Source organism: Apteryx mantelli, chromosome 8 (genome assembly GCF_036417845.1).
Source record: "Apteryx mantelli isolate bAptMan1 chromosome 8, bAptMan1.hap1, whole genome shotgun sequence".
Taxonomy (NCBI): domain Eukaryota; kingdom Metazoa; phylum Chordata; class Aves; order Apterygiformes; family Apterygidae; genus Apteryx; species Apteryx mantelli.
In genome coordinates this window covers 43,154,819-43,181,404 of record NC_089985.1, presented here as the reverse complement: position 1 = coordinate 43,181,404, position 26,586 = coordinate 43,154,819, and the positions used below count along the sequence as shown (strand labels likewise).

General features: G+C 38.5%; 2 protein-coding genes across 5 annotated transcripts in view; one reads left to right on the top strand and one right to left on the bottom strand.

Annotated features, from left to right (window-relative positions):
* The window catches only part of LOC106486531 (serine/threonine-protein kinase TNNI3K), a 124,076-nt gene extending 99,315 nt beyond the window's left edge, over positions 1-24,761 (bottom strand). The window contains exons 1-5 of the mRNA XM_067301404.1: positions 24,683-24,761; positions 24,330-24,497; positions 22,525-22,617; positions 7,159-7,267; positions 1,136-1,221 (exon numbers count right to left, since the gene is read on the bottom strand). Of these exons, the coding sequence (XP_067157505.1) occupies positions 1,136-1,221; positions 7,159-7,267; positions 22,525-22,617; positions 24,330-24,497; positions 24,683-24,761 (535 nt within the window). The remainder of the gene's footprint in view (positions 1-1,135; positions 1,222-7,158; positions 7,268-22,524; positions 22,618-24,329; positions 24,498-24,682) is intronic.
* A 329-nt stretch (positions 24,762-25,090) lies between these two features.
* The window catches only part of LRRIQ3 (leucine rich repeats and IQ motif containing 3), a 38,989-nt gene continuing 37,493 nt past the window's right edge, over positions 25,091-26,586 (top strand). For 2 of the 4 annotated variants that reach the window (XM_013945129.2, XM_013945126.2), the window contains exon 1: positions 25,091-25,654. The gene's annotated coding sequence lies outside the window, so the exon portion shown is untranslated. Of the gene's footprint in view, positions 25,655-26,235; positions 26,312-26,586 lie in introns of those variants that run through there. The other 2 variants (XM_013945128.2, XM_013945127.2) reach the window with 2 other exon arrangements.

The following is a 26,586-nucleotide window of genomic DNA, read 5'->3' as shown; positions in this document are numbered from 1 at the left end:
TACCTTTCTTATGCACTGTGATGATCTCAAAAATTGTAGCTGCCTTCCAAATACTTAGGACAGTAAATAAGTACAATAGTGGGTCTATTATCTTCTCTCCCTCCTTGAAGTGTTCACTTATAGGACGCAATTAATTCACATCATATGTTTTCTTAAACTTCCTCTCAGCAAACCCACCAATTGCTCTAACGCTACCAACCACTGATGTCATCTTTGGATACGATCCTGCACTCTCTTAAGAGTAAAGATCTGAATGATTTTCAACAGTGCAGGATCAGGTCCTCCCTGATTATAGGATCTGGACTAATATTCAGCAAGGCATTTATACATATTATTCTTAAGTATTTTGTAGATCTGAAACTACAGGGTAAAACACTCTGCTTCTCTCAGCCAATTTCTGTTGACTGTTGTAGACCAAGTGCAAAATGTGTGCATGTAGACCAAGTGCAAAATGTGTGCATGCACTAATGACTCACTATCTGGATAAGATGGCAGCAGTGCAGATCAGAGTGAAATATTCTACCATTAACATGTTTTTATGAAAATCCCAGAAGTTGTTTTACACTATTTTCTTGGATACTGTGATTTGCTGTCTGCAAAAACCCTGCCAGCTGATATTTTTCATTAGTGCATTTGACTTATTCTTCTTTAAAGCACCATGAAATAGAATATAGACATTTTCATTATATTAGAAAAATAAATGTTTTATGTATGGCAAAATTTTGTTAAAATTCGCTCCCTATCTTGGAGTCATTACCATGTACAGAATACAGAAATGTAGAGAAGTGCTATAGAATGAGTATGATTAACATTAATGATTAACATATATTAACACATACATATAGCAAGGAATTTTGGATTAGCTGAACACCTGCAATTAAAACATATCGCATTATCTACCAAAACTTTTCCTGGATGGAAGAATCAGTTATAATGGAGTTCAGTGTAACTGGATTCAACCACGTTGGCAACAGAGTTTAGAGAAATGCCTATAGATGCTTATCCAACTGTCAACAAGGACAACGCAAAGAAAGAAATAGATTAAAAATATAATGTTCCTGACAGTTATTAGACAGAATAAATCACTAACCATGTAAATAACAGGTTTAGAGAACATCAGATTTCAGATACTTACCCCCACATATGCAACATAGATGAAGAAGAGAGAGCCCGTTTTCTGTGCGGTAATTTAAATTGACTTTGCAGAAGGCTTCATCAGAGCTGAAAAAAGAGATTTTACAGATGATTACAGCTTTCATTCTTCGGCATATTTTCATTCATTTGGAAAAATTTTAAAAGAGAAATCTCTGTGTAATTTTTTTGGAGACACAGGACTAAATTCGGACCTCTGCTTTCCTCCTGTAAATCTAGAAATATTTTACTGATATCAATGGATTAATCCAATTTATTTTTCAGTAAATTAAATCAGAGCCTAACTCATATTCTTTTCTGAATAATCCTGCTATTCAGTCACAGTATATACATGCCAAAATCAGCTAAATTAATAAAAACAGAATAAAAAAGAGAAGAAAGATTCCTTAGAAAAGTAAATAATCTGGACACAAAATGATTTCTTTCTTGATGCAAAATTAATGGAAAAAATTAGAATAATCTATGTATTCATTCTAAAATGACCAACATGTTATATGCACAGAACTAGAGGTGAACAATGACTAAGCTGTCAAAAGAATACCCAGAAAAAGGATAAGCCTTTCAGCAAGTAAGTTTATGTTCCCCAAATGAGGTCATAGAAACAGTGTATATGATCATTCCATTAAAGCATGTATATGGAAACAGTAAGGAAGCATATACACTCCTAGTCTTTCTTGCCTCTTTAAATCTTACACATGTAGCTCTGACTTTCTCAAGAATTATACATGGGCTTTCTCCTTTCAGCATTGAATATATTATAATTTTATGATTTTAGTATTGAGTGGAGGTCACTGAATCCCAAAATTGCTACTGTACACAAATTATCAGCATTTAAGATCTGGTTTCATGCCAACTTCACTCCTCCTCTGAATCAGAAACTCTAGAGCAGGAGGAGGGACATTTGTTTTGGAAACTTTTGGTGTTTTCAGACATGCTCCTTTAAAGCCTCCTGCACTGGGACATCCAAGTCTTCCCTTGGACTGCTTCTCAGGAGGAAGCCATCAGGAAAGCCAAATAGTGTGCTTGTTTGGGAATCTGGACACCATCAGATTTCAAACTTGAGAGAAGTCTACATGACACAACTTTGGGTTGGACACTTCACCATTCACCAAGAAAACTGGAAGGAAGGTAACCAAAGAAATAACTTGGCAATGATTCAAGGAAAAATGTTTCTAAAGCATTTTAATGAATGAAGTGGCCTTTCCAAACATTACATTTCTGGTTTAGGATTTGCAGCTCTAATGGAATACTAAGTCCGAAGATCTGTGAGTGTCAGACCTAAGAGGGCAGAAGAAGGAGGGCTGAATCTAAGCAGAGGAGAAGTACTATAGAGATAGGTATCTCAGAGAATTTCTTTCCTCAGAAGATGCATTAATGACAGTTAGAATTACTTTCATGCATCAGAAGGAATATGGACCCCATAATGTTCAGGTGACAAGTGTGATTTTATAGCTCTGGTTTTCAGCTTTGGTTTATTGTGCTGGAATGTGATATATTAAAATAGAATTTTAAAACTATTTATAGATCCTCATTTTGACTTCCCATTAACTTCTAGTGAAATGTTTCTGGTTTTGATATAGACAATTAAAATATTACAGTTTTTGCCCATGTCCTACCAAGGTAAGGCATGTTTGCACATAAAACTCTCTGACAACTAAATGTCACTTAAGCATTGTGACACCGACGACATGAAGCTCAATTTAATGTTTAATTTTCTTCCACATTTTTGATATGCTCTGTTATATTTTTATATAGCTTAATGATTTTATGGTGCTTTCTAGGGCACACAAGGATGAAGTGAATAATTAAAATGAAGTAATTATTATTAATATATTTCTAATAATATCCCCTTTAAATGGGATGAATACCAGTTCTGACTCATTAAAAATGACATTCAGCATTTGTGTTTGATGCTTGGTTCTTTTTTAGCAGAAAATGGAGAGCATACATAAAAATGTTGCAGTCTTTGCAGTTTTAGAATTCATTAAGTTCTGTTCTTCTTTTCCATGCAGCACATGTCAAGCTCCAAAACCAAATTCATCATTAAAATAAAGCTAGAAATACTGGCAATAAAGAGAATGGATAATAAACTAAAGATGCCTCCAGAGTTACAAATAAACATGAACAGTATCTTTGTAAAAGATTGCAGAGAATGTGACTGGACATCTTTATTTCACATGCTAAATGACCGTCATATTATGGGAAACCAATAATCTCTCTATAATTAGAGCTGCACCCATCTCCAGTTATAAAGTCCTGTCTAAACATGCACTATAACTTTCCTTGGAAAACAGACAGTTACAGATAGCTAAATAATTACCCTGCTTGAACATTTTAGCTCTTGTTGCTAAGTCCCTCTGTTTTCTTTTAGCACAAATTGACTTGTTACTGCTACTACAAACTTTCTAAGAAATTACATTTTTTTGAAACTTAACTAAATACAGAAATTTACAATATTTCTTGTGGAGATTGCAGACTTCAGTCTGTCAACAGAAGTTTGTTTTTCTCCATTCAGTATAGCTGTGATCAGACATTCCGGTTTAGCAGAACACTTAGATTTGTATATATATAAATCCATCCTGATCAAGTAGCACTATTAAACATATTTAACATGCTTACCATTCCAAACAAGGCTTTAATACTTCTCTCTCCTTTAAAAACATAAATCTATGCAAAATCCCCCATACCTAGTTGACCACTATTAAGCAAGGTGACACTGAGGCCATTTCTTTCAATAAATATTTTAAAAATTTATTTTGTAAATAAAAATTAAAATGCAGACAAAGCCAGAGACCTTTGCTTCTGTTCTCCTGGTTGATAGTAATGAATTATTCCAGTTTCTCATAGGCTGTTTTTTTTCTTTTATTTGGTTTCCTTCCCTTGTTTCTCTCAGCAAAACTGAAAAATTTCTGTTCTAAAAGAAATTCTGCTGGTTCAGTATGTGTTATCATCCTAAACCAGGAATAAAATCTGTGTTTTCACACTATTTTTCACGAAATTTGACTATTAATTTGGAAATGTTGAAACATTTTCTTTTTTTTTTAACTGAAAGAAGGCATTTTAACTTCTGGAAGTTGAAAGTTCCTTTTCCCATTTACTGAAGTGGTTTGAGAGCTATTAAATTGCAAAATGACACATTACCCCATGGAAGCTGTAGTTTGGGCCCCGGTTGCTTTTCTTATATGGTAGGCCAGGCTCCAGGACTGGATCTCCTCAGTGCTGAAGCATGCGGCTACATGACTGCAATTACTTAGAGAAAGGGCGGAATGAAGCAAGCCAGTTCTGCAGGGCAAGAGAAGTGCTCCTCCAGGAACGTCAGACAACAGAAGAGAACGGGGCTGTGAGTTACAGCCAGATGAAGTTTTGTGCTGGGGTAAGTCAATCAATTAATGATTCATACTCAAAGTAAATTTTGTGGTTTGGATCAACTCAAATTGAAATTTAATATTTAATATTTTAAAAGTAAGTATTTTCTCTGTGGGAAGTTTCGGCTTTTCTTTCTCACAAAAGCTAGCTCTTCTGATGGAAACTCCTGACTGCCTGTAATCAATACGGAGATTTTTATAGTATTCAGTTCATTGCATTAAGAACAGTGGATGATTTGAAAAGGACATGGGCCTGATAAAAGCAGAGCATTACGTTTAATTATAAACGTAAAAATTGGACTTATTTCTCCAAAGTTGTGTGCGTCAGTGTGATTTATTCTTACAGCAGTCTAGATTTTCATACGCATTCCTTAGATGACAGGTATCATGTTAAGGAAACTTGTTTTTTTATTTCCTAAATGTAAACTGCTCTGGTATGGAACATTTTTTCCACACATTATAGTCATATTTACTTTTCTTTGGTGATGGCCCTTCATTTACCACTTCCACTTTACTAAGCGGGAAGATGTTTTGCTCAGTAAAATAAAATCTCTTCGTCATATATGTTTTAGCTCCATGCAACTCTTCTCCAGCATATTGTGATTAATGATAGTGCTATAAAACTCATCTATTCTTCAGGTTTTCCTTCAGGGGCAATTGCAGGAAAGATAAATTCCAAGGTCTGGGAAACAAGTCCTTTTAGTTAACTTGTCGTTTGTTTTAAAATGTTGGGTATGTATGGATGCCTAGACTGCACATATTGATACACTGTAGTGTCTGCATTGTGGTTTGCTTTGTTTGAAAGACAAATTTTGAAAGTTTCAAAATTAGAAATTATTATCACATTGTAAAGTCATTTCTCTTGCTTCAATTTTATATTACAGTCAAGATTCATATTCCTAGCTTTTAATGTGTGGCCAAGAATCCTTTAGCTATATGTTTAAATATTCTTCTCTCAGTTCGAAAAATGAAAAAAAAAAAGTTTCAGTTTGGCTTTCTCTTAGTGATATTCAATTTTAATAATACTTGAATTCTTAAACACTGGAAAAAATTTAATGTTTTGGTAGCAAAAGATTGCAAGGTAGGTTTTATATGTTAAAACCTGTGATCCTTATCGAAAATGAAAATTGTGGCTCATAAGACTACACTCAAGGCCCAGTTTTATCTAGGTGTCCTCCTAATTCCTTTCTGAAGACATAATTGCATTTCTGGGGAAATCAAATTATGACTCTTTATTTGTAGTAGTTTTGTAGTTTTGGTAAAACATCACTCTAACAACTCAGAGATACACAGTAATCTAAGGACAACTTTTATCCAAGATAAAGAAATCACAGGTGCCACGCTAGTTATAGGTTCACTTCCCACTATTATAACTGATTTTTTTCTCTACTACGGGACTATTGACCCATTGACCTGTGCATGCATTCCTTAAGTGTAAAATGGGGATTATGACACTCTTTCCTTCCGCTAGACTTTGTCTCCTTTGTTTTACTGATGTTGCACATCTTTCAGGGCAGGGACTTAACAGCTACCTATTTCCTTTCCAGCCGTTAAATTACCATCTTCTCCTTAGCCTACAACAGTTTCTCAGTCCAGTTTCTCAGTCCTAACTTCTTCTGATGAATTGATTTGTTTAATAGTGAGAAAAAAATATTATTTTTTCTGGTGTTTCAGAGATTAGAAGTCTTCAGAAAAAAGCCACTGGTACTGTTGAAAACATTTTTATATAGTCAAGATTAATTTTTTACATAGGCAAGATTAGGATTCTAGATTCTCACAAAATCTGACTGATTTGATTACTTGTGGATGAAGACAAGTTTCAGAACTGAAACCATTGGCTGATTCCTCAGTTCTGACTAAAACTTAAAAAAATCTTTCCAGTGCAATGTAATCAGTATCATTAACTCACATCCGCTTTGGTGGAGAAAAGCAGTGCTTTTTGTCTAAGAAAAAGGGTTTGCCTGACATTTTAAAGAGACTTACATAAGGTGGTAAGACAGACAAATAAGCTGAACTGCTAAAGGTTAGCTAACCTTAAAGTTAATTGTTTCTTTTTTCTAATGCCTAATTCAGGAATTAAACACTTCACCATATACCTCAACGGTCTTGCTCATCTTAAGATGATGAGCACGCTTGCTCTAGTTTGTTAAGATAATTAACTTTACTTCTAAACGGGGTTAAAATTAGGCAGGTGCTGAAGTACCTGACTGGATCAGAGCCAGTGGTCAGCATATTGCAGAATCAAGCCCAATGTAGTTTTTCAGTTAACAGGTTCAAACAGTGGTAATTATGCTACCTGAAAGTGAGCATGATGAATAATTTATACCACCAATTTGGCTTAGCACAAACGGAAAGTACACAGCAAAATCAGACATCTCATTAAAGCTAATTCATTTACAAAACTATATACATTTGTTATAAAATGTTGGCACTAGTAATTAACAGCCACTAATTATGGTACTATGCTGTGGGACTCTGGCCCAGAACTATAAGGACACATTCCCAAAAATAGACATTAAAGAACAGGCATTCCATACGTGCGAAACTCCTTCCATAAGAAAACACCTGACACTGAAAATACTGTTTAATAGCAAATACTAATTTAAAATACATTCATACATAGGTTTCAAGAATATTTTACCTGAAAACATGCTTTAGTTCTGCCAGCTCCTTTTCTTTGATCTGCAGGTCATCTTCTAATCGTTCTATGATTATAGCGTATGATTCACTAACTTTCTTCTTCCATTCATCTAACAACAAAAAAAACCCCACTGATTGATAATACACTTTAAAACATAAAAAACAAGAACTCAAATCAAAATGTCTCAGTAACAAGGAACTAAGGACTTGATTTTTAAACATCCAATTATACACTATTTCAATACAGTATTTTTCTGTTAAGGTATGAATGTTTAGTTAAAATGATATTAAAGCTATTAAACAGTTCTTGCTGCAACCAATATAGATACACATATACTGATCTCATAGACCTTATCAGAACTTTATCAGAAATATTTTAATGTGAATAACAAAAAACTTAAACCATAAGTTGCCTTTGTTAGTTCTTATTTCCTAAAACCTGTCAGCATAGACACACAGCATAGAAAAGATCTAGCTTTAAGGATTTTCTAATGAAATGTGAGTTAAATCAACTTGATAAAATAAGTTAATATGATCTTATGTGATAGTACCGCGAAATTTAATTTATTAGCATTTTGTCTTCTTTCACAGACTCTGCATTTGATTTGGGTTAAGCCATTGCTCATGTAAACCAAGAACAATAAAATACCTTATCCTTGAACTATAGAGCAAATTAGCACTGAGTTACTTGCTAAGACATCATTTGCTGCTTGTTGATGGATGTATGGTATATTGTATTTAAAAAAGCAACATTAATTACCCGTGCAAGTTTGGGTTGGTCTGGATTTATAATTTCCCATTTGTTCAACGTATCTTCTTTGTTTCAGCAAAGTTCTTGCAGTAATATGATTCCTTGTTCAAGAGCAGCGACAGTCCTACTGAAAAATACTTTGATAGTCTCTGGCTAAAAATAAACTCTGTGCCAAATGGAATGTCATGCAACAATGACACAGGGCAAAACAGTGTGTGCTGTCAAGTGTAAAATAATAAAGGTACCTAATCAGTTTGTTTAAAAATTTATTGTCAGAATAAATTGCAAATATTCCAACAGAAATACTTTCTTTCATCTGTTGAATACCTAAAACTGGTGAGAAGCAGGTGATTTGGCAGCTTGCTACCAATCTTCTAGAGAAAAATTAATTTATGAAGCTGAGACCCAAGAATATGGTCAGGATCCCCAAAGAGCGGTGAGGGTCCCCAGTTTATAGAGGCCAGTGATGACCTCAGTGCATAACATTAAGATGTATTTTAACATACGGGATGACTTTGGAACATCTGGGTTATTTTAATTGTGATGTATAAGCTGTGTTGTGTCAGAAAATACAGGCTTCTTACATTGTGGTGGTATTTGTACATGTTGTTATGCCAATGAAGTCTCACTGAGTTAGACTAGAAAATGAGTTTGCTGTCAGGAATTCAGTATGTTTAGTTTTTATTCTTCTGTCCTTAGATACAGAACCATCACAGAAGACATTCATTCCCTCAAACCAACAGGCAGCAGCAGCAGCAGCTCCACTGGCTAAAACTTCCATCAGGTTGCTAATGAAGGAAGTAACCTGGAGAACACTGGGCATCTCTTTCACAGTTGAGAAGAATGAGGGGGACTCCTGAGTTTGTTCTGCTGCTTTTCCTGCCCTAGATAGAATTTCTGCAGAAAGGAACAAGTTCAGGCTGCTTTGTTTATACCCCAAGCAGATCATGCACAAGACAGCTGTGTATCAGCCATCTGTATGGATGCATCAATAACCATTGTGCTCAACCTAATTCATTCTGTCTCTTAGCATTTTAGCTTGGACCCAATGACACAGTAAAGCTGCAAAAAACCCAAGATCTAGCTAGGTTGGACAGAGCAAACTGTCATCTGTATGTACCTATATATGCAGTCAATACAGATTGTGTGCATGGATGCATTCCTCTAAGAATCTCTGTTTAAGAACCCTGAGAAAAGATTGGTTCTCTCCAGAGCACTATAAAAAATAGAGACCAAGAGGTTAATAGACAAATAATATCACTTTTCACTTGCATAAACTGTATCTCCTCTGTAATCTGGTTAGCACTGATCTGCACCTCTGTTTTCTACCTCTTTCATACCATCTCCCCTTGTGTTCTATCATACGGACTCATTTTACACTTGTTTTCCCCAACCACTACGGTATTCATGCTGGTTTCTGTATGTGTGTACACTTTTTCTTCTTTTACTGCTTTTTTAATTGCTTGATATACATATACCTGAATATGCATTTATTTATTTATTTATAAAGTGTGTTGATTGACCTTGGCAGCTGTATTAAGTTCTTGGTTTTCTCAGACAAGGATTTCGGGCAAGAAGATAAGTACATAAAATATACGTATATAAAATCTTCAACACGCTGCATCCCAGTGTAAACAAACTAGCACTCCTGTGATAGTTCCTGACACAGCATGAGCGCGTCCATTTATTTGCAGTGATTTGCACATAAAACCAAGGATGCGTTTCAGGAGACTCTGAACTGCTTTGACAACATACCCTGCGACATGCAACCAAATATTTGCAAAAAGGCATCAGCCTCTTAACTGATACTCCACATCTAGTTGCCGAGCAACTAGGAGAGCTATAAATATAGCCCCATAATGGGTGTCTGTTCCCCCATCACTTTCATTAGCTTAATGTGGCCCATTTTTCTCAAATTTCTAACGCGCAGCCGGGGTGCGCCTGGCTGCCTCTCCTCCCCGCTCAAGAGCGCTGCAGCAAAAGGCCGCCAGGACGCACGCTCCTCAGCGCACATCTCCCCGGCCGCCCGAGCCGAGTCGGGGAGCTGGTGAATAACGAATGAATGTCGTATTTTTATATTAACATACCTTCCTGAACATTTTGGTTTTTGCTCCGTTCATGCAGGAGGGTGTTAGTCTTACTAAGATTTTTACCTTGGATTATCAGATGAGGTGGAACTGCCTTTTCTTCCACAACCATGCTGTCATGGAGCCGCGCTGAGAGGAAAGGCCTGCACTGGAAGCCGCTGGAAGCCACTGGAAGCTGCTGGAAGCCGCCGGAAGCTGCTGGAAGCCGCCAGAAGCTGCCAGGCGCCTCCAGCTCTCTGCCCCGCCCTGCGTCTCCACAGCCATCCCGCCGCCACGGCAACGCGGCGCCCCTGCGAGGCAAACCCCCGCGTTACTCGCTCGCCTTTGCTCCAGCTCTCGCTGAACTCGGCGCTATTACTTCTGAGGCGCTCCGGGCGCAGCTCCTTCCTCGTTCCCGCCGGCCGCTCTTGGCGGACGCTGGCTGTCAAAGCTGCCCTCACGGCGGTGGAGACCCGCGCGGGGCGAGGGGCCCGGGAAGGCTCCTCCCGTCCGGGATCCGCCCAGGAAAGGGCGCGGGCTGAACGCAGCGTTCGAAGTCAGGGAATACAGATTTTATTTTCCACTTCGCCACTGTTGCGCCACATGCTTTGGGCAAAAGCATTCCAGTTTTCGCAAAGAGCAAGAATAACGACCATTTGGTAAAAGCCTTTGAGATTCAGAGACGAAACCTCTACGGTCAGGATCATAAAAACGTGGCCCTCCCCCCTCCAGGCGCCTGAACACAGCAGGAAGCAGCTTGTGGCCCAAGTCCTTAATTTCCGCACCACTCCGCGCACTCGCAGGGCTCATCCTCGCTCGGGCGGCGGCGCAGACACCGGAGGCGCCGGGCAGGCGCGGCGAGGGGAGCGCCGGGGAAGCGCTGCAGGCTCCGTGCAAAGCGCAATCTGCACCGCAAATGTGTCGGTTTAGGTAAAAAGCAAGGGCCTGCAAGGCTGAAGCAGGTCTGCCCCATTTCCAGACCTGCTGTGGCACCACTTGCAGAAAGAAGTAAGGTGCAGGATCATGACATACAACAGGGAGGGAAATACCAGGGAAAAAAATCTGGCGTTGCCAATATAGGTTCTGGCCTGAAAAAAGATCCTTTTTTCCATCCAGACCAAGCTAAATACGATAGAAATGGAAGCACAGGGCAGACTCTGAAGTCCAAGAAATTTTTTATTCACTACTGTACTGAAAGTGCATTATAATATAATAGCATTTAATTATCATGATGAGGTACAGATAAAATTTTGTCTTTAAAGCTGCAAATCACTTGCATATTATTTATATTCTAGTAGCATCTAAGTTATTAAAATAGTCTGAAAAGAATTCATCGCTTTCTATAGCGTTATTTATTCACTGTCTGCAAACATTTGGATAGGTGAAGATTCATTCATACAGATAGTCAGGGAAGACGGTCTTTTCACTGGAAACCACAGCAAGGGAGGAAAAATGGTCAAATAGCAAAGTTAACATAACTGGTTCATCCACCAATATCACAGCTCCGAAAAGCTATCATGTCACTTCTTGCAACATACACATCATAGGCTGTGAGAAGTGATTGCTGAATAATTGAAACTAGGGGGAAAAAAGACCAAAAATTAGTAGTAATCACAGAGACTGCTTGCAGGCAGTTGGCAAACAAACAAAAAAGGGATAACTGAACTGACTGCTGCATTAGGCCGGTTCTAATTAACATCTATACAATTAGAACTAAAAAGCCAAGAGCAATGTTTTTCAGTGAGCGGAGTCCTCAGATGTAATGTTTACAGCACACTGAGCTGTACACAATTCTTTGATTAATTTTTTAGAAGTTTTAGGCCTGTTTTCTTTTATGTTTGGTCTGTGCAGCTGTCATGTCCAATCTTTTAAGAGTACCGTGTGCAAAATTCTTTTCCCATTTCTGTTTGTAAATGTCCTGCTCAGGGAGGCTTTGCAGGATTAAGTCTTTTGAAAAGATCTTTATTTCAAATTAATTCCTTTTCACTCAAAGAACATATCCATATCTATCATTTATTTGGAGAAGCTGTAAGTTGCTGCTATCTATTTCAATATAATTCTGGTAACATTCAGATGTGTCACAGAAAATGAAAAGGCTTTAAAATAAAACACATTATTATGAAAATAAAGTACAAGCGACTCTATAGCCCGTATAATGAAACAGGTGTTTACAATGGCTTCTCTGTGGCAGTGGATTTAAAGAACTGTACAGAAAATAGTACTGCTATTTTTGTTATCACAATATTACAGTGGCATTTGCACAGGGATTAATCTTCCACATGCCATCTACTGCTCTGTGAACACAGAGAGGAGAAAGTGAAGCTGTTGCATTAGAGGTTTAGGAACAAGAAGAGGATGGAACCACTGAGCTCCATTACAGATAAACTCGCTTTCCAAGTCAAGAACATTTCTTTTGAGACCACATGATTTTTGGAACTTTCCTTCTTTTGTCAGTTCCCCAAACCCTTCTGGCACATGTATCTTTCAGCTGCTAATTTTTTTATCTCTGCTGCCTTCCCTTGTGTTCTTTTTTAAGTGCCCAATTTCTCAGATTTCAATTTCCTGCCTATAAGGTTACCAAAATAATCCTCCTCTCTCAAATTTCATAGTATAATATATATAGTATGGCTAAATCTCTGTTCATTATAGCATGCTTTCAAAGCATTCAGGGAAATCATTAAGATGATGTTCATTATGAGCCCTATTATTGCACTACACAGCAAAACTAATTAAATAAAGAAAGCTGACATAAATAAAATCATTAAACATTCAGCTTGGCTTTGAGACTGTACCAGCCTGAGTTGCATTTCAGGAGGGACGTAAGCCAGTCAATGATCTAGAGGCCCATACAAATACTGCATCCATCTAGGGAACTCCAAATTTCAGTAGACAGCATCTGTTCTTAGAAAGTCCTGTCATTTTCAGCACTGCATCCTTTATTACTTAGACTGGAGGAAAATCATGGACTGGGATGCCATGATGGTCTTGTTGTCAGAGTCTGATACTAGAAACCAGCAACCCCTGAATTCTGATAAATCTTGCTGATAAATTTTACTATGTCGCCTTGCACAAGTCCCTCAATTGCCATGGGACACAATATCCCAGCTGGTAACAAGAGACAATTATTGTCATCTACCTCAGCAATGGATTGTGAAAATGAGAGATTAGCTAAAGGTTGTAAAATGCAATATGAATAAAATAGAAATACACATATTGTGTATGCCAAACATTATTATATTGAGGAAGTTTCCAGTCTGAAGTCCTTTTGGTTTTAGTGAGATTAGATCACACTGTAAGATAGTCCTTGTTGGAAAGGCTAGAATTTTTTGTAGCTAAAAACATGCACACTACATAAATAGCTGTAACACATACAGCAAAAAATTATCTCATACCTAAATAAAGAAATTATTTCTCAAATGTGTCATCAAGCATACACACAAATACTGGCTCATCTGTCAGCTCCTTTCTCTCTCTCCTTCCCTTTACAGAAATATTGTTAACTCAGAAATGACATTACATCAACTATAAACGAAACTTCCTCCTTGCCACTTCTGTGTTCTACAGCTCCCAAGCTTTCTTTGCCTACTGAGCTGCTGCTCATCTAATGCCGAACAGGAATTAACCAACCGCACAAGCTCCAGTAAATTAGCAAAGATCTGGCAGCTGTATGCAGACTTGCTGTCAAGATAGTCAACAAGAGCTCTGCGACTGTTGTTCTTTGTTTCAGGGATTAAAGCTCTAGAAACCTTTCTGCATCAGCATGCTTGACAGCGGCAAAAACCTGGCTCCTGCTTAAATCGAAAGCAAAATTCTCAATGACTTTAATCTAACAGGAAATTCATTCCAGGTTTTCAGATTTTATTCTAAAGCTGATACAGCAAAATCAACAAAACTAGCTACTTGCTGTAGCTTGACAGGGTAAAGCCGTGTTTCAGCATTTAAAATTCACAAAGAGGCCTACAGAAAAATATGCCTCATGTCTACCAAAGCCTTTCAACAAAAGTCATGAAATGGCAATGGATGCATATTTCAATTTTTAAATGCTACCAGCCATGGACAGATGTTTGCCTGGACTGGAAATACTACCATTACCAATCTTCTTGCACTAACATTCTCTATGGCATGGTCCACATTACAAATCCAGGTGTTTCAACATCTGTGGAATAAATTCATAAAGACCCTCTTGACATTAGTTATGGCTAATATTGACCAAAATTTGCTTTCTAAATTCTAGGCAAAAGTATTTAGTGTAGAAAGAAAGCATGGAGTGCCATAAAGATTTGAAGCAGTCTCATGTTTCTTACCTAGTAAATCAAATCTACACCTATTTCATTAAAACAGATTTGCTTTTTTTAAGTTTCCTGCCTCAAGATGTAAACGTTTTATTTCCTCTCAGGACAATTCACTGACATACTGCTGAGAACTGTTAAATGAGACTGGGAATTATATGCTTCACTGGTTTTCAAAAGAAGATATCTTAGGTCTTTATTTAAAAGGTTAAGAAAATATTTCTACCTCCTGACTGAAGTGTTTAGCCACAAGCTGTTCAAGCCAGTCACATATTCTAAGAGCTGTGAATGAAGATGAAGACACAAGCAGTGTTTGAGCAGACACTTCATGTGTTTAAATGCAGACATTATTTAAACAATAGCTTTATTTTGGGAATGACTACAAACTGCACAGAGTAACAAAAGATCATGCATTGGAAAAAATTCACGTTTTGAGGTATGTTGACATCCAGCTCTTTTGTGTATTGGTCTATAGTAGGACTGTGGACCCAAGGATGCTTTCTGCAAATATTTGCAGAAAATAACAGTTGTATAAGTTTTCTTCCTTCAGTTCCTTGACAACAGGACTAAGCAAAGTGAAAGTATTATCATCCTCAGTGAGAAAGACACAACTGAGCTTTCCAGTAGTTATCTGTGAATAGTGTAATCTTTGGGTTCTTTACAAGCATTTACTGTTTGCAAGTTCCAGGCTTCTATGTAGACACCAAAAAGCTCCCATCACCCTCACAACACTTAGGACGATAGTGCCAACTGCCGTTACGGCCAGACACGCAGGCTATCCAGGTTGAGGGATTGCCACCCTATCAGATTGGCTAACATGGTATGTCAAAATATCAGAATTTTTGTATAACTTTTATAGTTTCATAGTAACTCTTACCATTTTGACAGGAGCTATGTTAAAGAACAACTGTAATGGCTAGCATGTCTGCAGGGGTAGTAGTTCCTGCTGGGCTGCCAGCAGTTACTTGTCTCTTGCCCGTCTCAGCTGCAGCCGGGCCATGTCTGACTGGTCTATGGCAAGAGACGCAGCCCAGGAGCATCCCAGGGGAGGAACTATGAGAGAAGCACAGCTTTCACCCTGTCCCTTTTGGCCTGGGAGTGGTAATCTGCTGGTAGCAGATTAATATGAAGCTGACTCCCATTGCCTCTCTAGTATATAATGATCAAAGAATCTCAGGTGCATCCGTGCATTATTTCTTATCCCTTTATATTCAGCCTTGGCTTAACTCTGTATGTCAAAACACATGCCCGCTGCCCTATAATTAGATGGAAAGTGCAGAAAATGGATAGGTTCACATGTCTATGGGAACCTATGTAGCCAAAGTCACCTCATTGCCTGTGGCTGTCGTGAGTATTACAGTGTGGCTAAAAAAGCTCCACTAGAAGAATTAAAACTCTAAAACTGGGTGTGCAATCATTGCGATTTTAATCTGCCATAAAAAGCACTTAGTACTTATACTCAGTAGTAGTAATCAAAGGCTTAAGAACAATAAACAGATAAAAACTTCATTTATCCTAAGGATATGCTTAAAACAAATTTTAAATTCTTTATCTCAACTAAAGGTGGACAAACATGTTAAGGCAAATTTTCAACTTATGTATGTCCACAGCTTGCCTTGAAATATGCTAAAGTGCATATTTAATCAATTTATTTGAGGTTTTTCTTCTCTCTAGGGTATATTTTATAAACAGATTGGGCTTTTATCTCCCTCCCACCCTGAGGTCTCATCTATGAAAGAGTATTAAACTGAAATGAAGAGAGCTCCAAAAAAGAAGTAGTTTAAAAAGGACATTGTCTTCAATTTACACATATAATTTTGAAAAACAAATTTTCACGGTAGGGAAAAAACATAGACCCTAGTTTGTGAATGTCATTCAGCAAGAAGACGTATTCATTCAGCAGTATAACGTCATCTGCCTTTTGCGTCCTAGCATCAGGCCAGCAAAAATGCTCTGATTTATAGCTAAATGGTGCTAATAGAACCCTGACTTAACAGTTCTACCAAACATAAAACCCCTGTTGGGGACAATTCTCTTCTCTTGTCACTGATGAAAATTTTGCATTGAAAACAAACCAGCGGTGAGAGAGGAAATCATGTAGATTATCAGAATACAAAAGAAAAAAGAGGATTAACTCTTAACTCTCCACAAGTTGCTTTAAGAGACGCCCTCTGGCTCAATAAAATTGTACTGTCTCTGAAATGTGGGTAGCACAGAGAAAGGCAGCAAACAGGCAGCACCTTCATGTTCATATAATTTGTGGCAGACTATGTTTTCTCTTGTATAGCTTCTAGGAAATCCTCCTTTCCTTGTTCACTTCTGGGTGGGCCAATGCAGCCCGTGGCAGCCTGCTGACCCGGGTGCCGGGCACGGTAGTTTGAAGACTGACCAGGATACCATTCCTTCCTTAACAAAGTGCTGCTTCTTGGAGCAACTCCTTCCAAGACCATAGCGACTGCTACTCCAGCAAGTCTACCTCAACACTTTCCAAAAGCTGTTTAGTATACTTCTCATAGTTTTCCCCACTCTTACTCATGTGTCAAAAGAATATCTGTTTTCTATTTATACTCAGATTGCTTTCACTGATGAAACTTGGTATCAGTAGATGGTATTTGAGGAATTTAGAATAAATGTGATTGCAGCAGTTAAAGTGAGTAAACATGCTAAAAGAATGCAGCTTCATTTTACTGTTACTGCACATTCAGAAAGCCTTTTCAGCAATAAATCAATCATCAGGGAAGCCTTTTCAGAGCAAAGTTTGGTCTCCAATCGCAGATGCAAAGCCTATGTCAAACATTTGGTTTTCCCAAAATGTTTTGTATAATCTAACAATAGATGGATAAAGATTATGTAAATATGATGATACATAAAACAATTTCATGCTCCACATTCTATGGCTACTTTTACTTTGTCTTTATGCATTTCGGTCTTTGACCATAATGTTCTCAAATCTACTGCTTTGTTTCCATTTTAAAACCATTGTTTTATACTGCCTTTTAAGACCTCTATTTTCTCCAAAACTCTCCTGGTTCTCTTAAAGCCAACTTCAAAAATTCCCAACCTCTATGTCTTTCTCCGTTGTATATTTCTTCATGCTCAAAAGAGTTCCTTGGGTAAAATACTATGCCTCTTGAAAGGTTTCTTTATCAATGATAAACTTGGTGAAGGTTAAACCAGCTTGGGTAATATTGATGAGATATGATACTATCTTGTAGTTAGCATAAGAAAGATGCCATTAGCAAATTCAGTCAGCAGGGAGATAAGCACTGTTATAATGAACTGTAACAAAAAGCTTGGTAAAAAAAATAATCAGGTAGTATTTCTGTCCTTCTTTACAACCCTAAGCATTAAAATAGGAATGTCTTCAAAAAACAGGCCAAGTTGCTCACTGATTAGGCATCTTTTCCAGGATCTTTTATTATAATACAAATCTTTCTTCTGAAGGATTTAGATGACTCAACACAGGATATTTTGTTAATGTGATTAAATGATCAATATTAGAAGTGCTTAAAATTATCGGAGTACTCAGTGAGCTCCTAGAGGTGACTGGCAGAGTTTTAGAGGAGAGATTATGGATTGGCTGTAAAATGTGAAAGAAAATTGGAAACAACATTAATCTACGGGAGGGGCCAGAAGTGTTAACTGGATGCATTTGGATGTAAGGCAAAGTGCTGCTAAGCAAAGCTCTCTGCCAGACTGACCGAAATGGAACAGTCCCAGTCTATTCGTTATTTTGCAGCTATTAGTCATAGGTATGCAGAGAAAATTCCAGGTATCCTGAGGTGACAGAGAACTTGGAATGAGAAAGTAATGGTAGCAATTAGCTTCCAAGAAACTTTAATGTAGAAGTGAACATTTCCGAAAGGAATGAACAGAATCTCACCCTCTGAGTAGCAACAGAGTGGAGTAGTAAAATGGATGGCTTACCTCTGATAGCACAGCAAAGATGTACTCCCCAGAAGCCAGGCCAGTTCAGGAAAAGCAGATGCAGCTAACATCCAGAGCAATAAAAATAATATGGATAAATAAAGAGAAATTAAAGCCAATTCTGACTTTGGGAGAAGTAGGGGTCAGTTTCTTCACAATTCTGAAAAGGAGATTGTTAAGGCATTGAATGAAATATCAAAACCAATAGATGAATGCAAGAGAAAAATGTATGTTTTTTACACAGTCAACTCACACAGACATAATACAAAGCACATTCTTAAAAATAGTGTGAAATCGAAAATTTTTTTAAAAAGTCATTATGGATGCAAAATTAGAAATAAATGATATGACATATCTGAATATAATCTTGTATGAAGTGTGAACCAGCATTTTTCCATCTTGCAGTAAAAAAGTATATACTGATTATCTATGTAATGAGCTGTTAAAAAAAAAAATACAGGAAGTGGCTATGTTTGTATACTCTCTTTGCATAGCATCTTTGTGGTGCCACTCCCTAAAACAGAATATCGGGCTAGATGGAGCATTGGCATGATCTAGTAGGACACTTCCTATATTCTTAAAAGGAGAAAAACAAGGAAACAGAGAGAAGTCGAGAAAGGTGTACACATGAAAATGGCACCTTCCTTTCTGATCAGGCCAGAATAGAAAGCATATTTATTTAGAGCTGGATCTTTGGCATCTAAACTAGAAACCAAAGGATACCTTTATTAAAAAAGGGAGGGAGGGGAAGAGGGAGAACAGGCAATATTGTATGTTACTCCATAGATGTGCATTATAGTGTTATTCATAAAAGTTACCTCTTTGTTGCTGCTATTTAGACTAGTGGTCTTCATGAGGAATGAAAAGTAAGTATCGCTCTAAGGACTCAGCCAGTTCAGTCCAGAGAAATCAGAAATGCAAGTTTTCATATAGCGCATATCAGTAAATCTCTAGATAATAAAAAGTCAGTAGCTGCCCAGTCAATCTACCAGCTGCCAAATGACTAAAAATAAAATCTGTATGTCTTGATGGGAGGTTTTGACCCCAATATTATTACAGTCACAAGGGAAAGAATGATCTCTCATGCAAATCTTTTTTTCTCTGATAGGACTAATGCATTTAAATGCTTGATTTGATTCCTTAATATTCTATGGGATTTGTGAAAAAGAGGGAAGTATACAAATTGCAAAACGAAAAAGAGAGGAAAAAAAAAAGAAAATGCCTGAGGGTTAAACAGAATGTCATGATCTAAAAAGTACTTTTAATATAATTTTCATTCTTGACACACAATCCAAAAATGAAAGGAATACATATGCCTACATTGGACATACGATTCAGTATCTTATCTTTTCATATATAAATATTTCAGTAAAACAATGTGTTGCAGAAACATATATTTGAAGCAATTATTTATAAAAATACAATTAAAAAAGAATGACAAATGTTTGAAAGGATATTAGTTTTATAGTAACGCCTCTCTTCCTGAAAACCAAAAAATTATCTCTACCTATTTAAAACACTAATTTAAAAAAGATGACATGAAAAGAGAGAAACATAACTCGTTACTATACCACACTATTTTGTTGGAGCTAATACCCTACTCTGAAAAACTTTTAAAGCAGTTTTCAATCAAAATTCTAATTAATATGTTCTCTACCATTTTCTTATTGACAAAGACTAGAAAATATAATAATGGGCACCCTGAAAAAAGCCATCAATTAGTGTTTCCAATGATTTGAAATATTTCATTAAGTCTTTAATCAAAAGAATAGTTTATCTGCATTTTCTGCATTATTAATGTTATGCTATAACAACGCTGTTCATGCAATTTCATTATTTCTACTTCAGTGAAACCAGGGAAGATCTGTGTACTGTCTCTTTGTGATTTCTACAAGCTTGAAAGTAATCAATCATCCAGAAATTAAAGACAGGAAAAGTGTACAAATACTGGTCTTCTACAAATCAGATTTCTTTTTTTTGTCTTTGTAGGCAGATTTCTTCATAAATTTGCTTCCTAAACTTCAGCATATCTTCTACATCTTTGTAGGTGAGCATTTCTTCAACAGATAAGAGCTTAAAGTCACTCAGTTTGAAAGCTGACTTGTGCTGCACAGAATTTAGTAGTTTTAATGACATTCTAACTGATTCACTTAAAGTAGAACAAACAGGAAAAATCCTAGCAGTCCACAACCCAAAATTTGTGTTATCACTGGAGAAGAGCTGGTTTGAAACCTTTAAATCCCAGAGATCCAAGCATTCTAGTAAGCTGACTCCAAAAAACTGAAGAGAATGTACATCTGACAACAATTTCACATTCTTTTTCAAGTTGTCTTGTACACTAAACACCATACTTACATACTTCACTTGATCGTTTATCTTTACACTTAGTGAACTCAGAAAACAGTCTGAGGGTATGTCTACCTTCAAATTTATGTATGACCCACTAATAATGCTGTTATTCCCTACTGATACTTCAGGTCCAATTCTGGAGTATTCAATAATGGATCCAGGTCCTACAATACATCCAGGCTCAAGTATGCTTTGAATGATACTTGCTGATGGATCCAAGGTCTCAGCTTTGTCAGAAAAGATGCTAAAAGCTACAGACAGTAAGTCAAGCTCAAATTTCAGTTTGCTATCAGATGTAAAATGAAACAAATACTCTTGAGTAGTCCCTATATGATAGAACTTGGAGTTGTTTAATACTATAACATTGAGTGCAGTTCCTTTAAGAAGAGAATATAGCTTCTGCCTTACTTCTACTAACTGCAATTCCTCTTTTGTGACATTACTTGTATTTTTTGTGTAATCTTGAGTGGCTCCAGGTCCCAGGGCCTGGAGGAAGTCACCATATGCATCTATTTCACAGCAAAGAGTATCTATCTGTTTATAAAATGCCAGTAACAGTTTTGCAATGTTATGATCAATGTAAAATATACTGTCTGTGTACACACACTCTGAGTCCATTTCTGAGTCACTGTGGTCTCCAGAGGAACTTAGCTGAGAACAATTCTGTCTTATGCATACTGCGCCACACTGGCGCATCTTCTCAATATCAGGCTTGTGTAGGAAACAATGGCAAGATCTGTATTCAAGTCCCCCTTTTCCTGAAAAACTGGATGGATCTAAAACGAACACTCCATGAGTGGTCCCAATTGACAAATCTGAAGGATGAGCTAAAGCAGTAAATCCAGGTTTATCAAATGTGATGGTTTCTGTTACTCCAATGCTGTAAAGTTCTATGTCATCTGAACAAGTAATGAGAATTCCTGGTTTCATGTGACTGGGGAAATCAATATACATTGCAAGCTTCAGCTCCAACATCTGGTAAACAGGATTACCAAAAGGCAAAGCTGTGAAAATCTTTCCCAGTGCACTTGCACTTGGTAAACGTTGACTATAACCACCTTGAAGAAAAAGACATTTTTTAATTACACAGAGTACATGCTTTCTTACAGACTGATATATAAAATAAGCAAAACCAAAACCTATATGGTTATTCTTGGTATACACTAAGGTATTAAGAAAATAGCTTTGTCATAAGGTACTGTATTCCTCCAAAATTAAAGAATGATGTAAAAAAACATCAATCATTCTTCTTCAGACATTTCTCAAGGTGGATCCTGGCCTCAATCCTAATTATGTCTGAAATTCAGCATGCCTTAAGTGACTTTTTCTCAATCATGTTTGATTTTATTACCTTTAGTTTTCTTCCCAGCTGGAAAATGAACCATCTCTATATAAAACTAAAGTGAAGAAGCCAAAAAACTACTGCTCTTTCCTTGAAATATAGAAGGAAGAAAAGCCATTCACCCCAAAGCCACTCTATTTCAATTTTAAATCAGAGATGAGTCAAATAAGGAGCAGTTTGGTAAGGTGACCTGTTATTCACCTGGTTTCTTTCTCGTGCAGTTTCCCAGCTAACACTTTTTGGAAGTATTCTGATAACTGGATATGAAGGCAAGTACTCAAAAAGTCTGTATTTAGTTAAGAGGATCCCTAGGTTTCCTATGTAGTCTAGAGAGAGGGCCAGACTCCTTAAATGGGTATTTCAAGGCAGGAGCTTAATTCGGATACTTGGAATTATATCTCTTTCTCCACTGATTGATTTAACAACCTAAATGCCAAGAAGAAATGCTTAGATGATGGTAATATTTCCTGAAGAATTGATCTAAATTCAAATGATCAGATCAGCTATATTTGGGAGTACTTTTCTGAGGGAACTGTTTTTCGGAACTCTTGATCCTTCCCTGCCAAAATATTTTTCTTAAAAGAAAACAAAAAAACAAAATCAAGCTAGGATTTTAGATCATGAAATATAAAATAGAATTTACCAGAATGAATTAACAGCACAATAAAAGAAGTCCATTTATCACCATACAGGTTTTCCAAGCATTGAAGAACATGAAGTGTTGAACCACCATTTCCTAAAGAAAAAAACATCATAATATGTGCTGTAAAGAACATCAATAATATCTGCACTGACACAAGAAGCATATTGGGATTGGTGCTGGGGTCGGGTGATCAGGAGGTGTTTTTTAAACACTGCCCTCTTTTACTACAGAAAATAAACTGTCATTTCTTTTAAAAAAGTCCTTATGACTACATAAATAATTTCTTAAACACTGAGTGTAAATGGATGCCCAGGTGTCTATCTGAAATTGCCTAAACCAGTTCAGACAGAATAGCTTTTCTGCTTTATTGTAGTTGATCAAATCATGCAAGAAAGACGATGGATCATCACCTTATGAAGCTTTGTGCAGTCAAAGTGAAGGACATCCTGAGCGGACAGGTCTTGGGAAAATACTATGTTTCCCGTCCTAGTCGTTCTCTGAACAACCTCATCATTAAAAGTATTTCATCATTTCAAGAGGGCTATAACTTAGCCATAAAAACTGGCTCCAGTATGATATATGTCATGCAAAAGTTCACTAACGACTTGAAGACAGTTTTCAAAAGTACTTTTGACATTTACAATATGGAAATGAAGAAGTGTAAGAATTTGGGATATTTTTATGTGTTCCTACAACTTAAAATAGCTAGATTTCTGAAAATTAATCTTTGCTTATTGTTCTATACCGCAGATAGACTATCCAGATTAGTTACTTTCTACGTCAAAGTGAATAGGTATTAAGAATTATAGAATGATATTATGAGTAGTCAGACAGTACTTTCTTCTAAGTTCTTGCTGTGCACTGGGTAATATATTCAAACATATTCAAACTGTTTAAATTTAAACTCTCGGGTTAAGGTAAGTAGCATGAATTTATAAAACCATGAATTAGTGATATTGTGTATACTTGCAAGAGAGCTATATATCATCATCCACATGCACTCATTCAAAACCACCATAATGGAGTCCCAGTTATTATAATGGAAAGTTTAATGGCTGAAGACAACTTACATAAAGTCCAAAGGGCATCTGACCCATGAATACCAGTAGTTACACAACTGAATCATAACAACACACTATTTAATGGCATTAGAACCTAGATTACAGTTTAACTAATATTTCCTATTTTAACAGCATTTTGGAATTGGAACTCTTTTGTTGCAAGAGACAGCTGTCACAGCACTTGAACACAAAGCCTACTTTAACCTGACTGATAAGTGTAATTATGAGTATAAATATATCATATGAATATATGAGCACATATAATATACTAAATGGTTATAATTAGTATAGTGGTACTTGTAGCCCTGTTAGAGGAAATCCAGCAGGTCCAGGAGGTGTGGGCCTACTCTGCGTGTGCTGTGCCGCTACCCCGTGTGTACCTAGCGTGCCCGGCACCCTACGGCTGCGTTCGCACGCGAGCGTGCACGCTCTGACCACCTCCACTCTGCGCGTTCAGCAAATACGCCTGGGAGCTGTCAGAACGGGACCCAGCTGACGGGCGCCTGCGCAGCGGCCCATCCGTGTTTTTAAATCTATGCCCCCAAAAAGCCTGAATTCAGCCAGGAGTTGGAGTCGGAGCAGTCCCATAACAGCAGGATCCAAGAGGTCCAGCCAGGGCATCACAAGGTCCCTGCTGCCCCCGTGGAGTCAAAACTAACCTCGTGCACAACTGATGCAAGAGGTGCCTCAATGAACTGCTATTTCCTGTGAGAATAAAGAGAAAGCGAACAGTAAAAAAACCACCGATTTTGGGTCCGGGCGGATCCACGAAGACGTGATACCGGACCCCAAGAGGAAGCTCCTTTCTCCTCAGCTTTTCGGCCAGCTGCTGCTCGTAGGCGGACCCCTGCTGCGCGTCGGCGGCGGTGAGCGCGACCACGTCCCAGAACTGCCCGGGCCGCGCGGCCCTGCCTGGCGAGAGCGGAGCTGGGCCGGCGCGGGGGCCTCGGCGGCTCCGCGGGGGACGCCGCGCCCAGAAGGCCGCGGCTCGGGCCCCGCCGCCCGAGGTGGGGAGCAGCGGGGGAAGCTCGGGCCGCGGCGCCCGCCCCCCCGTCCCGTCCCGTCCCGTCCCCCCGCCGGGCGCCGCCGCCACCCACCTCTGAGCGCGGCGAACCGCGCCAGCCGCCGCGCCGTGGCCTGCCGCCGCGCCGCGCTCCGCTCCCCCGCCGCCGCCATGGCCCGGCCCGGCCCGGCGTTGCCGCGGTAACCGGAGCGCGGCCCGCGCCGCGCCTACCCGGAAGAGCCGCGGCCGCCGGGCCTCAGCGGGCCGGGCCTCAGCGGGCCGGGCCGGGCCGAGCCGAACCGAGCCGAGCCGAGCCGAGCCGAGCCGCCCTGCGCCGGGGCTGCGCGCGGGAGCGCCGGGGCCGGTGCGGCGGGGAGGCGAGCGCGCGGGGAGCGGCGGGCCGTGCCCGCGGCGGGGCTGCTCGGAGCGAAGCCGCCCTGCGGGGCCTGGCGCGGGCGCCGGCGGCGTTGCTTGTGGCGGTGACGGCCGCCTTCGCGCGGCGGCGAGGTCCCTCCTGCGCGTCGGGGCTCGGGGTGCTGCGGCTTTTGGTCTGTGGACTCCGTGCGTCTGCCTGAACGTGGAGCCCCCTGAGACTGCAAAGTACAAACCGTGAAAACGAAAGGACGGTTTCCCTAGGTAAAATCGCACTGTGCGAAACCTACAATGACAGTAGGGTTAAAAGCACTGTAGAAGTTATGAGGTTTTAGGAAGTTAAAAAAAAAGAAAAAGTTCTAATATTACCAAAAATCTATAATCTAAACCACTGAAGAAGAGATTAAAGAAAAGACAGAAGGTGGATGCTTCTCTGCTGCTTCATCAGCCCGAGGCTTCTCTGTGGCGCGTGCGATATTGGCCAGAAACCGGTGTGATACACATCGCAGGTCCCTCGGATCCTTCCCCGTGTCCTCAACGTACTCTTAGTGAGGAACACAGCGTACTTCATAGGAACCGTGCTTCTGTTCTGATTTTTTTTTTCTTTTGCATTGGATTTTCATTATTGACAACTCCGTTGACCTCAGTGAGAAAAAGATCCTGGATCCTGAAGTCCAGGTTTAAAGATGTAATTGTAAGGTTCACTTACAGTAGGTGAAGATTGATCTCTTTTTAGAGCTTTTAAATGCTGTTTTTCCCTTTCTTACCTTCTGGCTATTGAAGCATTAGTGATGAATCCCGTGAATTGACTGTGTTTCATGAACTCAATTCAAAAACGTATCATCCTGATTACAGTAAGAAGCGTTGTAGAGGTTAAGCAAACATTTTCCTTTTTAAGTCAAAAGAATGAGTGCTTCTTGACAAAGCTGGGAATCCTCACATACTAACCAGCAAATTTGCCTGTGTCCCATTTTGTACGAGCAATTTATTTGCTAAGGGAGAATTCCTAATTTTCTAAACAGGAAAAAAAGAATTGAACTTGGGAAATCTTTTACTGTGTTATAGTAGATTCTTCTTTATTTGATTTTGCTCTTCTTAACCTGTCTGTGACTCACGTGTATTTTGAGCCTTTGTATATTAGAAATACAGTTTGGGAGGGGTGTCTTTTATAGCTCACATGCATTCTGCTCAAGAGTGACACAGTTTTCACAGTGATTTAAAATGTATGCTAATTTGCAAGTAATTTAGGAAACTGCTAAAAAGACAAAGTAATGAATGGTTTTCTGAAAATAATAATTTCTTTTTAACTTTATCAAGCCTTTGAAGCTATAATTGGGACCTAATGCTTGCAGTAAGTATTGCTGTAGTTGAACAAAAATTTTGTTTTGAGCTTTAAGGCATTATTTAAACTTATATATACATTTTCGTTTGCACTCTCTAAGACAATTCAAGTCTAGAATAATGATTGAATCAAACTATTCATGGTAATCATTTCCTTTTTTAATTATTTAATTTCAGGTGAATGGTTATTCCTACTTCTGATAGTAATCTTTTATAATCAGTTAACCTTATACTTGATTCCAGGAAATAACAGATTTTCATCAATAGTGGATTGCTTTGTCCCCC